At 43.8% G+C, this 16,512-nt stretch overlaps 1 protein-coding gene across 1 annotated transcript in view; it reads right to left on the bottom strand.

The window, feature by feature from the left end:
- Positions 1-16,512, bottom strand: part of LOC138497794 (mucin-3B-like) — a 261,045-nt gene that overhangs the window by 5,658 nt on the left and 238,875 nt on the right. The window contains exons 21-29 of the mRNA XM_069621499.1: positions 13,220-13,408; positions 10,701-12,148; positions 7,618-7,685; positions 6,005-6,177; positions 5,447-5,482; positions 2,417-2,568; positions 2,259-2,326; positions 1,625-1,797; positions 1,469-1,504 (exon numbers count right to left, since the gene is read on the bottom strand). Of these exons, the coding sequence (XP_069477600.1) occupies positions 1,469-1,504; positions 1,625-1,797; positions 2,259-2,326; positions 2,417-2,568; positions 5,447-5,482; positions 6,005-6,177; positions 7,618-7,685; positions 10,701-12,148; positions 13,220-13,408 (2,343 nt within the window). The remainder of the gene's footprint in view (positions 1-1,468; positions 1,505-1,624; positions 1,798-2,258; positions 2,327-2,416; positions 2,569-5,446; positions 5,483-6,004; positions 6,178-7,617; positions 7,686-10,700; positions 12,149-13,219; positions 13,409-16,512) is intronic.

The raw sequence follows: 16,512 nt of genomic DNA, 5'->3' as shown, positions 1-16,512 counted from the left end.
TCACGTGTACTTTATCATTTCCTATTGTTTGTCTTTAAGTGTACCCATGTTATCGCCCCTCCTTATCTTTCTTCACTTGTTTCCTTGTATTCGCCTTACCGGCCTCTTCGTTCCCAGAATCAGTTTCTTCTTTCGGTTCCTAAACCACCAGGTGCATCTTCTCATTTCCGAACCTTTGCCCTTCTTGCTCCCAAACATTGGCACGCCCTTCCCCTTTCTATCACTTTCTCTCTCTCCTTCAACTTATTTTTCATCTAAGATTACAGCTCATCTGTTAACACTTTTTTCTAATAACTCAACGTTGTTTTCGCCCCTCTTCTGATTTAATCTGGACTGCATTGTACATATTGATTATACCATTGTTATTTTCTTAGTTTTACTGGCACTTTTGGCAAAAAGCGCTATATGAATTCAATAAAAAATATGAATACAAACAAACCTAATGTTTGAAATTGTGCAATGTTGGACCTGTTCTGTTGTTCTAGTAAAATGGCATTGGTTGTAAACACATAGGATATTGATAAGAAAGCTTGATAGGGGTCCTGCATTCTGAGTGCTTAGCATATCAGATCATATCTCTGTACCTATTATGCACCCATTTAGCTGAAAACCTGAAGTAAGGAGAGCAACAGTGATTCAGAGCCTGGTGGAGAGACTGGCAGGGTGGGCAGTGCTTTCAACTAGACATTCTTTGTGATAGTGATGTGTTCTCCTTGGGTCCAGTGACAAGCTGTCCATAATATTGGCTGAAAATATCAAGATTGTGTTTCAATCATGTGCAGTAAAATATTTAATGTGCCCACGATCTGTTGATTTTAATTATTAAATCTCAGTGTGAGATTTACAAAAGAATATGTAACCAATACGAGAGCAAAATGCTCACGTTCTATTGGTCGTATGAAAAGAACCATACACATAACCTTGATCAATCATCCAAAGGGTCCTTCTCAGAAATCTAGTTCAGACAGCTTCTCAATGGGATTTCCACTTAGTTACTGTGGAGTCCATTTCCAAGACAGAAAACAGAAGAAAACCAAAATGTATTAAACACAGCATGGCAGATCACAAAGTTTGTTCTTGCTCTGACCTTAGGAATCTTGTGCGGCTTTGACACAGTTAAGACCAAGCAAAGGTCTTAAGCTACTTGGAGTAGCCTCGGCATGGGGACCTTCTGTGGTGTGAAAAATCATCATGCACATGATAGTGTGAGAGCTACCTGTAGCAAGTCACCACATAATGTGGGGGTTTAGATGTGAAGGAGAGCATTTTGAGAATTGATACACAGTGGGATAATCTGGTGCCTGCATTTTTCAGCAATCAACAAACTGCTGGAGATGGCTTCCTTTATTATTGCAATAGCTGTCTCAGGCCTAAAGGAATAGGAACTACTTCACAATAAAAGTTGCATTTCTGCATCTCTATGATCAGGGTATCAGACACTCAGGAGCTATTATAATGCAATACTCACTGGTAGTACTGGGCACAGGTCTGGCTTCATTGTAACCTGGAAGTTGAAAGACATGCAGAGTTAGTGACCTGGAGGGAGGAAGAAATGGGAAGACAGCAAAATGGATCAGACGAGAACCAGCTCTGGACTCCTCGCCATGCGCAAAAGGTGACTCACCATCGACAAAGAGGCTGGTCTGGTCCAGGCTGTATGGTCCCAACGAAGTGACACCCTGTGTCTGGTTGCTCAGCTCCCGATATATCACTATCCTGTCAAACTTTGGTGCAGAAGAATCGTTCTTGTAGGTGCACGCCATACTGACTGCAGTATCACCAGCACTGTTTGCTGACCTGCAATTAAAGCGCATATTGCATTAAGTCTTTCCATTTGATAATAAGAACATGACCCCTCCCACTGGAACATTATCTTTGTCTGTAGGGAAAGAGATGTTCTTGTGGTATATTGGAATCCCTCACTGGGAACCAGTCATCAGTTTGTAGGTGTATTTAAAACATGTTTCACTTAATTTACCTTTCATAGCATGGGCTATTTCTGCCGTAGCCCTATTAGAATTTTAAAGGAATTTTGGGGAATAGGATAATTCTTATCAGTCCACTTTTCAAGCCCTGCAGGTGTTTTGCTGGGAAGACAGGGATTTGATTTTAACACGTATGACCCTAATCCCTGGCCTCACAGATACACCCTTAGATAGAGGAAGTCCATTCATTGATGAAGGAAATATTTGATCAATAACACAGTATGTTGCATTTGCATCTCCTCTTGGATGTGGTCACTGAGGATGGAGACCTACCTGAAGGAAACCACTTTGCAGCCACTGGATGCGGGGCCCAGGTCAGTGTTCTTCAGATGTTGGTTTAGCTAGATGAAGGAAAATGGAATTTGTCAAAGATAAACCTCTAGCTGCTAAACAAGTCTACATGAAACAGAGGATCTTAAAGAGCCACCTACCAGAGAGGTCAGAGACTCCTGAGTCTCGTTGAACTTGGTGGATGCGGGATCTTCCAGGTCTGAGGTGAATTTCAGGCTAGTCAAGGTGAGGTTCACTTCAAAGTGGGGCTCTGCCAGCATTTGAGATGGTGCTGTTGTGATCGGCATCAAGGCTGCAAGAGATTGAAATGAAAACATTGCAGATATGGGAAAAAGAGATGCAACTTCTCTGAAAGTGGAGACATAATGTTTGGCTATATATAGTTAGCAGACCCACTTTGCATATGGTGAAGTGTTTCTGCAACATCGGGCTAGAATACTGCCACACCATCTGGTTGTTTTCAAAATGAGCCAAAACATTCATTTGAGACTGTTTATTATGAAGGAATATTGCGTTGATTGTAATTATATTTGATGTTAATCTATTATCATCTATCCCTTATCTTTCCAATCTTATTAATTCTTCATTTTCCAACTATTTCTTTCCCTCTCTCTTTAACATGCGCTAATTTTCAGAATCTTGGAGAAGCCTTCCCTGGGTGCTTTTAGTCCTGCTAATTTCTGACCAATTTCTCTTCTTCTATTCTTATCTAAACTTCTTGAGCAGGCTGCTTATGCTAAAGTCTCTGCCTATTTCAACCTTCATTCTTTGTTCCTCCTCTTCAATCTGGATTTCAACCTTCTCACTTTACGGAGATTGCTCCCTTGCATTTCTCCAATGCTCTTCTCACAGCTCCTCATTCAATATCATCTTCCTTCCATAATCATCCTTCTAGACCTTTCTGTAGCATTTGATAATGTTGATCACTCTCTTATTATTTCTTATCTTTCAACTTTTGGCTTATCTGGCCCTGTTCTTAAATGGATCTGCTCTTGTCTTTCTGACGCATCTTACTTAGTGACGTGGCAGGGCACACTTCCCCTTCTCATCCTCTCCTTTATGGCATCCCCCAAGGGTCGTCCGCAGCCTCCTTCTTTTCCCACTCTATACTGCCCCGCTTTCTGCTCTTATTTCATCTTTCAATCTTTCTTTTCATCTTTATGCATATGACACCCACATATTCTTTTCCTGCTCTTCTTCTGATGCTACTTTGCACTTTACTGTTTCTAGTTTTCTCTCCAAATTTCAAAGTTGGATGTCTTCCCACTTTTGCCATCTTATTCCTTCGAAGACTGAGGTTCTTTTTGTTCCAGCTATTCCAATCCCCCCTTCTCTTCCTCCTCCCTTTCTCTCCTTTCCTCCTTCTTCTCTAACTTTTGCTTCTGCTCGTAATTTGGGTGTATTCTTTGACCCCTCTCTTTTGTTCTCTTTACATATTTCCTGTACTGCTTGATCCTGCTGCTATTCTCAGTTTAACATTCGTTGTGTTTGACCCTATGTTTCTTTTCATGCTACTAAGCCTCTTCTTTCATGCTTGGTTGTCTCCTGTATCGCTACTGTTTATCTCTCCTTCTTGGTCTTCCTGCCTATCATCTTCTTTCCTTTCATTCTAGCTATAAGTCTTCTGTTTGTCTCCTTTTCTCTCTTTCTCCTTGATCACACCTTCTTTACTTACTATATTGCTTCTTTCATTTGGCTCGCGTGTACTTTATCATTTCCTATTGTTTGTCTTTAAGTGTACGCATGGTGTCGCCCCTCCTTATCTTTCTTCACTTGTTTCCTTGTATTCGCCTTACCGGCCTCTTCGTTCCCAGAATCAGTTTCTTCTTTCTGTTCCTAAACCACCAGGTGCATCTTCTCATTTCCGAACCTTTGCCCTTCTTGCTCCCAAACATTGGCACGTCCTTCCCCTTTCTATCACTTTCTCTCTCTCTTTCAACTTATTTTTCATCTAAGATTACAGCTCATCTGTTAACATTTCTTTCTAATAACTCAACGTTGTTCTTCTCCCCTCTTCTGATTTTATCTGGACTGCATTGTACATGTTGATTATAACATTGTTATTTTCTTATTTTTACTAGCACTTTTGGCAAAAAGCGCTATATGAATTCTATAAAAATATGAATCCAACCAAACCTAATGTTTGAAACTGTGCAATGTTGGACCAGTTCTGTTGTTCTGGTAAAATGGCATTGGTTATAAACACAGAGGATATTGACAAGAAAGCTTGATAGGGGCCCTGCATTCTGAGTGCTTAGCATATCAGATCATACCTCTGTACCTATTATGCACCTATGTAGCTGAAAACCTGAAGTAAGGAGAGCAACAGTGATTCAGAGCCTGGTGGAGAGACTGGCAGGGTGGGCATTGTTTTCAACTAGACATTCTTTGTGATTGTGGTGTGTTCTCTTTGGGCCCACTGACAAGCTGTCCATAATATTGGCTGAAAATATCAAGATTGTGTTTCAATCAGAGCATGTGCAGTAAACTATTTAATGTGCCCACAATCTGGTGATTTTAATTATTAAATCTCAGTGTGAGATTTACAAAAGAATATGTAACCAATACGAGAGCAAAATGCTCACATTCTATTGGTTGTATGAAAAGAACCATACACATAAACTTGATCAACCATCCATAGGGGCCTACTCAGAAATCTAGTTCAGACAGCGTCTCAATGGGATTTCCCCCTAGTTACTGTGGAGTCCATTTCCAAGACAGAAAACAGAAGAGAACCAAAATGTATTAAACACAGCATAGCAGATCGCAAAGTTTGTTCTTGCTCTGACCTTAGGAATCTTGTGTGGCTTTGTCACAGTCAAGACCAAGAAAAGGTCTTAAGCTACTTGGAGTAGCCTCGGCATGGGGACCTTCTGTGGTGTGAAAAATCATCATGCACATGATTGTGTGAGAGCTACCTGTAGCAAGTCACCACATAATGTGGGGGGTTAGATGTGGAGAAGAACATATTGAGAATTGATATACAGTGGGATAATCTGGTGCCTGCATTTTTCAGCAATCAACAAACTGCTGGAGAAAGCTTCCTTTATTATTGAAATAGCTGTCTCAGGGCTAAAGGAATATGAACTACTTCACAATAAAAGTTACATTTCTGCATCTCTATGATCAGGGTATCAGACACTCAGGAGCTGTCATAATGCAATACTCACTGGTGGTGCTGGGCACGGATCTGGCTTCATTGTAACCTGGAAGTTTAAAACATGCAGAGTTAGTGACTTGGTGGGAGGAAGAAGTGGGAAGACAGCAACATGGATAGGAGGAGAACCAGCACTGAAAGCATGAAAGCAGTGGCCAAGGGTTTGTATCAGTTCTCAAGGACCAAGTAACCATATTCCAGAAACTGGGATCATTGTTCCATCACCCTGGATCTGTATTTAATAAATCGAGATCAGTGTCCTCCAGATGTCTTGTGGAATGCTCAAACAGCGGTCCAAAGCACCATATAAAAATTCTTCCCCATATCAGAATTTTAAATCTGGCAGCAGGCTAGAGGCCAAAATCCCTCACCACACTCAGACTTAAATGTTAATCCTATGAAAGAAATGCAGTAATACAAGCCTTTCTTAGAAACATTAAAACAATTAGGAACCATCCACTTGCAGCCTTTTCAATTTTATGGACCCTCGCACCAAATTTGACAAGGATAATTGCTTAATTGATAGGAAAAGGGACATCAATTGTTGACTTTCCGACACCCAAACAATCACCATTGATGAAGAGGCTGCTACTGTCAAGACGGAATTTCTCAAGGACGGTGATGTTCTGCGTGCTCCCACTGAACTCATGGTAGATCACTTCTCGATCAAACGTTTTCCCCACTGCGTCATTCTTGTAGGAGCAGATGCTGTTCACTTGGACCGAATCAGCCACGCCACCAGGCCTGAAGAAATAAGTAGACTTGCATTAAGGATGGCCATTGGAGTCCAAACTCTGGGTATATTTAGCAACAACTGAGTCTTATGGCTGAAGTACACATCACCCATGGCTGCAATGAACCTTCACAAATGGTGGGTGCTAGGGCTTGCTATTCTACTGGCTGATTGCAGGGCACCGTGGTCACTCCGGCAGCCATGTTGAAGCCCTGAGAATTAGCTACGGCAGCAAGCTTATTGAAGGGAGTCAGTTTACTGATGGCAGCCAAGTGCCTTAAGTATCCGCAACATTGGCGCAGGGAGTACAAAGGATTGATGGAATGCCGTTTGTCATTTATTGAGGAGGACACTATCTTTGCTATCCTTTAGAACAGGCACTATGCGTTTTATCAGAAGGGAATGCAGTAAAACAGGAGCATCACAGAAGGTAAATATCATTGTGCTCTTCTAGAGTTGATGAAAGGTAAATTAAGGTGTGCCTGTATAAGGCAAAGCATTAACATGTTTTTCTAGGCACAGTCTGACATAATTCCATGTAAAGTATACTGGAAACGTCGAGTTTCCCAGTTACAACTTGGTTTCTACCTTATCCCGTTTCTGGCATATGGCTCTCTGGACATCCAATGAGCTGCTCTGCAGAAAGTTTAAATCGATTCCAGTTCCATCTTGGATCTGGTTAATGAGTCTATTGGTTTCATCTGGTACTTTTATTTAGCCAATAGCATTTCCCTTTTTGTTTCTGCTGGCTATATGTATTCAGTACTAAGAAGGATGGGGTAACCCATATACAGATGCGCTGTGACACACAACTCAATAAGAATTAGCTGCGTGGCTTGTAGACTGTGGGACTCCCTATAACACAAATCAAATACAGTATGTAGGTGCTACAAGCACTTCACACCTAGCCACAAAGTATGAACTCTAATTACAATCTCTCAAACAGAGTATAATTGATTCAATGGATGCAAAAATTGAGCAATCTGAAATTTGTAGAGGTTTGGGAAAGAAATTTTGAAATATTTGTAATTATTCTTTCAATCTGAAGTGGCTGCAGCCAAAAAGTTAACTAACAGCCATGTATTCAGCCAAACCCCCATATGCTGCAACTGGATTCAGTAAAAAATATTTTTCACAGTCCAAGCAGAATGTCCACTAGTTATACCCAGGGATTACTCATCAGTTCATATTGTTCTGTTGAAACCGTAACACTGCTCTATTTTCACTGGCTTTATTTTAGAATTCTGTGTTATTTCAATCATTTGGTTGGCACATATTTCATACAGGTGGCTTTTTCGAGATAAATACATTAGAAAAGAGGAAAGAATGTGGGAAAAGTTCAAGAAATGCAATCTAAAGTGAAACATCACAAACTAGTTGGGCATTGTGATTCAACGTTGCTGTGGCAGGAGGCATTTGTTGGAGCAGCTGTGGAGTGTGCCTTTACTTACAGGAAGCTCATCTCTCTGCAGCTGGTGAAAGAGTCTCTTATGCTGCCCTTTTTTAAAATGGTATTGATCTATAACAAAAGGATACAAAATTGTGAGTTAGATTTTCTACTGCAACATGTGTTGTGACAATAAAATGTGCCCTTGCTTTGAAAGGATTGTTAATTACCGCCTGAGAAGAGTGCTTTGCCCTTTTACCCAAAGTGATGGGTCCCGCCATAGGCCAGGAAGAGCTACGCTCTCCAAGGAGTACTTTAAAATCATACCAGAGGCACTTGTCTAAGGCAGCAACATTCTAAAGAATAAGGCAATGCTTCCGCAAACATACACTATGAAGTAACAGGCCGTCAGTCTAATTGGCATAAATCACACAGGTGGCTTTTTGGGCTACTGAAGTCATGAGCTCAAACAATACGAGTCGAGAACCCTCTGATCGATCCCCAGTGAGCCAACCTCCACAGGGATGCACCAAGCAATGGCTGGGCACACCTAGAAGAGCAATGTGCGAGTCCTATCTCATCCAAGTGAGACTTCCCCATGGGCAGGTAACCTCCAGGGCAAGTCAGGGAACCTCCCAGCGGAGATGACCAATGCACCAAGTGGTCAAGGAAAGGAACGCGATATAGGTTAGCTCACCTCGGTTGGGCTTGCCAGTGTGTGCCAGACCACCAAGAGGGATGCAGATGCAAACAGTTGCCCAAAGAGAACGAGAAGGACAGGAAGTCAATGTCTTAGTCTCTTACAGCCCAGCGACCTTGTGCTGAACCTCTGGAATGTCGTGGGGTCAGAGAGTCTGATTCCATAAATGGTTACCAGGGCATGGGGAAAAAGGAACATGCAGTGGTCATGGCAGACTGAGACTGGTCGTCAACCTATCTCAAACACAGGAATACATTTACAAGAAAGGCTCAGCACTTGTCTGAGCTCCATGGCTTTTAGACATGAGGTTGGCACGGGCAGCAACCTGTGCTCACACAAACACCACTACTGCATGTAAGACCATGCCACTTGTCCAGTCAAGGGATCAATCACAGGGTCCCATGACCTCAGCGAAGCCTACACCTTTAATGCGCCATATAGAGCCAGCATGGCAGAGAACAACACACTATCCATGGGAATCCATGTGAGTTCCTGGTGGCACAGAACAAATAGCCGTGAATCATCCAGTGGAGAACTGGCATGACCATGTATTAAACATCCAATTATGCTTTATAGAATGCAAACATGATGCTGGTCAGCTGCATTGGACATCTTTCAGAAATTATAAACAAAAAGCAAAGAAATTAAAACGAAAATGCATGAAACAGATAACAGAATCAAAGAGAGTGTCATCTATGTGCCCATTTATTTTATGGCATACTGTTTCGTTGCCTCCCACCCTTTTTTCTTACATGGTATTAAACACGTAACGTATGTGTTTATTCTTCTGCCAGGAAGATGCCAGTTTTAAGTGGCCGTGTTTTTCTCCCTCAGTCTTTCAAACAAGGAAATCTACAGCCAGGTGAATCCTATCGTGGCACCTGTCCCCTGCCTCAGCTGGTTCGACGCTCACCATTTCCTGGAGAAACCTAAAGTCTGAAGGCAGAACAAATGCCCTCGGATATCCATAAGCAGGTTCAAAGGTCGGCCTCTGAAAGATACACACGACCTAAAGTGAGATTGCTAAAGATCGACCATAATGCGGGACCCCCCTAGTAAAATGTACTTTGGATCAAAAGTCAACCCAAAGAGAAATAAGACAAGCGGAGGGAATATTAATGAGGGAAAGAAAAGAAAGTTGCTCACAATTTGTATAAAACACTTTATCCATTTAGGGTCTCCAAAAATATTCGACCATCACCTGGATCCACAGCTTTTATACACCCAGGGCAATTTTATTTACCTTTTCCATCACATCTTTCACAAGTGATTTTTCAGCAGACTAAAAGCAGCAAACGCCCCTCCTTGAAGTGCAATGTCATTGGTAAACCCCCATTCCACCTCTCACTGATCCCCTGCCCTCCTGCACTGGATGACAAGGTAGCCTTCTGAAGGACTCCTATCACCTGAAGATGGCACAATACAAGTGACTAGCAAAACTTCACCAGACAGCCTAAAGGTGAGGACAAATTCACCAGACAGCCCAAAGATGAGGACAAATTCACCAGACCGCCCAAAGATTAGAAAGAAATTCACCAGACCGCCCAAAGATTAGAAAGAAATTCACCAGACAGCTCAAAGATTAGCAAAAATTCAACAGGATGCCCAAAATGAGCAAAAATTCATCAGACAGCCCAAAGATGAGGAAAAATTCACCAGACAGACCAAAGATTAGAAAGAAATTCACCAGGCAGCCCAAAGATTAGAAAGAAATTCACCAGGCAGCCCAAAGATTAGCAAAAATTCAACAGGATGCCCAAAATTAGGAAAAATTCATCAGACAGCCCAAAGATTATTTTTACAAAGGCAATGCATAAGAGAAACACTGATTTAAGTATGCCAGTAATTCTCATTACATCTGTGCCTGTTTACCTAACTTGCTGCGATTTCTGAGTGACCACATGTACTGGCCACATCATGAAGTCATTTTATGGAGACTTGAGCGTCACTTCAATATCTGGGGGAGGAGACACGTTGTTGCTAGCTTTGCCACTGTTCTGAGATGAGCCAATCACAGTTCAAGGCTTGAGTCACGGCCCAATCAGCAGTTATGACACATTTGCCTTATGGGAATCACAGTTTACACTTTACAGTCTGGAACTCAGTTTAACATATTACCAGGAAATGGCGTATACCTGAGATACATCCGTGATACTCTGTTAACCAACTCTGAGAAGAGCATGATTGGACGCGCTTAACAGTCACCTCATTCTCCCATCAAGGCCTCATAAAGCCTACGCCTTGGTGTGGCAGGCACAGCCACTAAAACTAGAAACGTCAGCACCAGTTATTATTACCTTGCAGGGCCTCCAGTAAATTGGGTTTGACAATCGAAAATCTTCTTGGGTACTATCTCCCTTTACACCCTCCCAACCCATTACCCAGAAGACATCTTGTTGCATAAAATGAAATAATCAAGGTACATGATTTGTTAGGCAGGCACTTACCATAGGAAGGATGTCCGATGACATTGAAGAATAGAGTTGTGAGCTGTGATTTTTTAAGTCATCATTAAAGGCAACCTGCACTATTGTGAAGTTGACTGTGAAGTCCACGAGTGCAGGGCCTGGGAGTACGGGAACCATGGTGGCTGTGCTTGTGGTTGTCCATGAGGTTGTGCTTTCATTGGCAGATGTCGAAAAGATGCTGATTGGTGTCTTTACCATCTCAGCTGTAGTGGTGTTCCCAGTGGATCCTGTAGGAAAGGTTGCAGTTGTATTCCAAGTAACAGTTGCAGAGGTGGTATCAGCAGCTGCAGTCGTGCTGTTCCAAGTGGTTCCAGTAGATGTGGTTGCAGTAACATTTCCCAAAATAGCTGCGGAAGTGGTAACAGCAGATGCTGTGCTGGTGTTCCCAGTGGTTCCTGTAGCTGTGGTTGCATTAATATTCACTGTAATAGCTGCAGATGTTGTGACAGAAGATGCTCTGGTGGTGTTCCCAGTGGTTCCTGTAACTGTGGTTGCAGATGCGCTCCCAGTAATTGCTGCAGAAGGGGTGACACCAGATGCTGTGGTGGTGTTCCTAGTCGGTACTTTAGCAGTGGTTGCGGTACTATTCCCTGTAATCGTTGCAGAGGTTGTGACAGCAGGTGCTATGGTGGTGTTCCCAGTGGTTCCTGTAACAGTGGTTGCAGTTATGCTCCCTGAAACAGCTGCAGAAGGGGCGACAGCAGATGCTGTGGTGGTGTTCCCAGAGGATCCTCCTTTAGCAGTGGTTGCAGTTATGCTCCCTGAAACAGCTGCAGAAGGGGTGACAGCAGTTGTTGTGGTGGTGTTCCTAGTGGTTCCTGTTACAGGGGTTGCAGTTGTGGTCCCAGTAATTGCTGCAGAAGGGGTGACAGAAGATACAGTGGTTGTGTTCCCAGTGGTTCCTTTAGCAGTGGTTGCAGTAATGTTTCCTGTAACAGTTGCAGAGTTTGTGACAGCAGGTGCTATGGTGGTGTTCCCAGTGGTTCCTTTAGCAGTGGTTGCAGTTGTGCTCCCTGAAGCTGCTGCAGAAAGGGTGACTGCAGATGCTGTGGTGGTGTTCCCAATGGTTCCTGTAACAGTGGTTGCAGTTGTGCTCCCAGTAATAGCCACAGTCTTGGTGACAGCAGATGCTGTGGCAGTGGCCCCATTGGCACCTGTAGAGATGATCCCTGTGAAGATGCCGGGTAATGTGGCTGTGCTTCCTGGAGTGGTGATGTTCGCAGGAGAGACTGATGTTCTACTCCTTGTGATTTCAGGTGCAGTGGTGAAGCTCGCACTTGTAACTGTGCTTCCAAGCCTGGTGGTGCTTCCAGTGACAGCCAGAGCGGTGGTGATGCTGCCTGTGATGGGTGTTGTGGTGACACCCACTGCAGCAGCTCTTGTAGTAATAGCCGTGGTGCTGTTCACGGGGCTCCCTGTCTCCTTCCCTAAAGTCAAACAGAGAATCAGAAAACAGAGTTAATCTTGCAGATAGGATCTCAGAGTCTGGCCTTCATCAGCAGTGTAAATTAAGAGAAGCAGCAACACAATGCATAAGTCTTATAGTCTTCGACTTCCCAAACCACTGGCTGGTCAAACCAGGCAGATGAGAAAACCGAGGAAAACAGAGCTTTCAGGGTTGGATTTTTTAAATGACTTTCTTCCTCAACAGTTAAGCCTAGCCCCTCAGAAATATCTTTATATTAAAATATCAATGGCCAGAGGTTCAGCCCCGTCCTTTTTCCATTTGTGTCTGATAGACCATCTACTGACCATTGCTTTGTGGACCATTTTAATGGAACACATCCCTCTGCCCCCTTTAAGTCTTGCTTCTTCACAATGACCCCTCTATTTGCTATTGAACACTTACACTGCCCGCACAAGGATGGGGATCTCCCAAGATGTTATGTGACGGGAGTGTTAATTGTGTGTGTGTGTGTGGGGGGAGCAGGGGAGAGTGTGGTTTGGTTGAAGCTACTCTTGCCGTATCACAATATACTCAGTGTCGGTTAGGTCTTCAAGATGCAGGATTCTGAACCGCAACTGAACAACCACACGGAAGCGACACACTAAATGCACATAGAGGTTCTACTGCTGATCTACTGCCAACCCATCTACATGCCAGCCGTGTTCAACTTTTATATGTGATCAGAAGGCAACAGGAAGGATACCAGAGCTATGACCACTGATCAAAGACCCATGAGTGGGGCAAATTCTTTGAGCAAAGGATAGAGCACATCTGCAACCAGTGACTTAAGCAATGCCTTAAGCAATTCCTTTCTAAAAAAGCATTGGCGCACATGGCGGGTACAGAATAGGCTTAATTGTGGGGACCATCTCCAGTGCAATGAGCACAGGACACATTCCTAGAAGGTGGTCCTGCCCCTCCTTCTCGATGGCCAGGATACATCTAAACCCTTCATGAAAACTGATTGACTATCAACTCCACAGGTCCAGGTCTGGGAGAAAACACTACACAGTAATGCCAAACCTTTCTGGCAATATGAGGGAGGACTTACCTATGATCACCGGAGTTGGGGTGGTTGTGGCAGTCGTAGTGGTGCTGGTTGTTGGACGAGTGGCAGTTGCTCTGCTAGTGGAAGTTGCAGCTGTGGAAGTTTTTGATTGTGTGGTGGTGTTTCCAGCATTGGGTTGCTGAATTGGTTTCTCGGTGACCTTTACAACGACCTCTTCAGTTGGTGTGATGCCTAGTGAGGAACATACGGTATGTTAGTGTTGAGCAGGTTCTGCTGGTGCAGGCTACCTGTTGGAATTGTGAAATGTACTCTTCCACCTTTCAGACTGAAATACCCTGCATTCTGTTGTGAATGATCCAGTGGTCTCTATGGCATCCATTTACTGGTATACTGGGATCTGGACATCTCTTGCTGCCATTCTCTCTACGTCTCTCGCTTCCTCTCAGTCTTTCTCTCATGCACATAAACACACTCAAACGCCTCTCTCTCTCTGTGTCTCTCTATTCCACATCTCTTTCCCAGTCTCCCCTTTTACCTTCCCTTTGCTACTCTGTGTACACTTAGGTGCCACGCTTTGTATTTCAACATTTTGTATCACATCAACCATTGCCTTTCCTCTCTGAGAAATATCGGCGGGACTACTCAATTTCTTTGACCATATACTTTGTTTTTGGTGTTATAATGTAATGTAGGTGGTCTTGTATAGCTCCCGCCTGCCACTATTTGTGGACACCTTATAAAGCGAAACTCTGGGTTCAATGTAGTGGGTCACTGTACATGAACATGGGACATGGTGGAAAAGAGACAAGGTGGTGTGGGGAGTGACCATTCGTGATTATGATTAACCCTTATCTCTAACATTGTGGCACAAATGCTTGTCACCAGTAGTTAGGCTGGCCTGTGGTGGGGATGTGTTACTGGCAGAGACAGTAGTGGCAGTTGTTATTGAAAGCCCGGTTCTTGCTGCTGTGGCTGTTCCCATACCAGTGGTCTGCTTTGCGTGGCGGGTGTCTATTAGGGTGCCATTTGATGAAGCTGTCCCGGGAGCAGTGGAAGGCACAGTTGTGCTTGGGGTGGTCATTGCAGCTGTGGGAGGTAAGGAAGAACTTGTCATCATCTCTGTTGCTATGGTAAACACTGCTGTGGTGAGCTCTGCAGCGGTGATAGATAGGACAGAGTGTGTGTCCATTGCCGCTGATGTAGTGAGAACTTTGGTGGATGTCGTATCGCCTGGTCCAATGGGGGACACAGAAGGGCTTGCCCTGTCACTGTAGCTGAACAAGCAGTGGCAGGAGTTATGGTGCTTAAAGTATCTGTTCTTACAGTCGGGTCTGTGGTGCTTGTGGTGGTCAGTTGAGCTGTGGTACGTGCTACAGTGCTTGCAATGAACTGTGGTGTGAGTAACAGTACATTTGATAATGCATGTGCATGGGCTAGAGAAGAATATATTGTGAAAGATCAGAAAGTGTCAGAGATTTGGGCTTAATCTTGAATTAGGACTGAATTTTGAACACGTTTGTGGATTATGAACATAGATGCTGATCTGTATATTTGCGCACAGAAAATAGTCATATGCCTGGACCCATCTGGACAAGCACCGAATAGTAATATTACCCAAAGTCAAAAAAGGTTCGCTGCTGATTTAAAAGGGAGGTTTCCCACACTTAGCTACCGCTCGGAGGTAGCTCCTCAAGGGATAGTGTCCAATTTCACAGTTTCATTGGACCAGAGTGGATCCTGGGAGATGCAACTGGCGTTCCTTGGGTGATGTGTACAAATCTGCTTTCCTGAGCTTTGTGAAATCATTTGTGCAACTCCAAAGTGGATTAGCGGGTCATGCTTACTTATACCGTGAATCTGCCTGCACCATTCTGTGACTGCCCGGCACCGATAGAGGAAAATAGAGATGCACTTTTACACCTCGTCACACAATTCATTAGCTGCAGCTAACACTTTGCCTGTTGCTTGGAACATGGGCAACAACACCTATGCGCGTGCCACTTCTTGCCCCCCATAAAAAAACAGCCATGTCAGGGTGCAGCGCCTCCATCACATGCTGGCTAAATTTTACAGTGAGGATGGCACACCTTTTAGATGTGGCAAGAGCCCAGAGTTGTTCCTTTAAGAATAGATGAAGCAGCCCCAATGGCACTTGGATTGCTGCACAGCCAATGGCCCTACCTTTAGTGGTCGCTGTGGTGCTTGCAGAAGACAAGGGGCCTCATTACGAGTCACCGGTATGGAAATAACGCTGGAGGTAAACCCGCCGCCATCGTTGTTTCCATACCGGGTGATCTCCAGTCCTGCAGGCGGAGGTGTCATTCCCACCAGGTCTGACCTGGCGGGTTTAACACCGCCCACCTGCAGGCGGACGTGGAAACACCGGCACCATCATGAGATGGTGCCGCTGTTTCCATGGTCCCCATTCCCATTGAGTCCTATCGGACTCAATGGGAATAGGGATTTACCGAATTCCGCCTCCGGAATTCCCAGGACACCGGGGTCGTAATGCCCTGGTAATTCCAGGAATCACAGGGGTGGAATGGTAATACGATCCAGCGGTAACCGAGCCGGAAAAACCATCAGGTTACCGCCGGACTTGTAATGAGGCCCACGGTTGTGGTAGTTGAGGTGCGTTGTGTTGTGGTAGTGTTCCCTTGGGGAAGTTGTTGTGCCGGCTTCTCAGTGACAGGATTGATAATCACCTCTGCTATTGGCCCTGTAGTAAACATAGTTGTATTACTAATGACATTTGGATAAATACAACCAGAGATTAGACGCTCCAAGATGGCAGCCATGATAGAGAAAGCACTGCTAAGACTGATGGTTGAGTGATATATCACGTGCCCCAACCGTCCGATTGTGGCACCTTCCTGTAGGCCACAGTAGAATTGCACCAGGACTCGTGGGCATTCTGTACAAATGCTGCAGAAATGTTATTCACTTCATACAGACTCCTCTGATTGCAACATCAACAAAAAAAAACAATATATATATATATATATATATATATATATATATATATATATATATATATATATATATATGGGCTTCTTCAATGATTTTTGTATTTTTTGGTGAATTGTATCTCAAATTGAACCCATGTTATATGGTATCTTCCTGTTCCTAATCATTTTGGCAATGGGCTGTAATACTGGCCACGCGCATAAAGCTTAGCACAACCTAAAGGGCTAACGATTTTCTTTTCTATTCGGCAAAGCGCTGGAAACAAAACATTAACGCGAATATAGCCTCCAAAGAACATAATAAATAAAGATCATATACACTTTAGATACATTTCTGACCTGGGGCACCCAGGTGGGGGAAAGAGTGAT

Source organism: Ambystoma mexicanum, chromosome 1p, assembly GCF_040938575.1.
Source record: "Ambystoma mexicanum isolate Mex_15411 chromosome 1p, UKY_AmexF1_1, whole genome shotgun sequence".
Taxonomy (NCBI): Eukaryota; Metazoa; Chordata; class Amphibia; order Caudata; family Ambystomatidae; genus Ambystoma; species Ambystoma mexicanum.
Note: the sequence above shows the minus strand (reverse complement) of the source record. Positions and strands in the feature narration are given on the sequence as shown.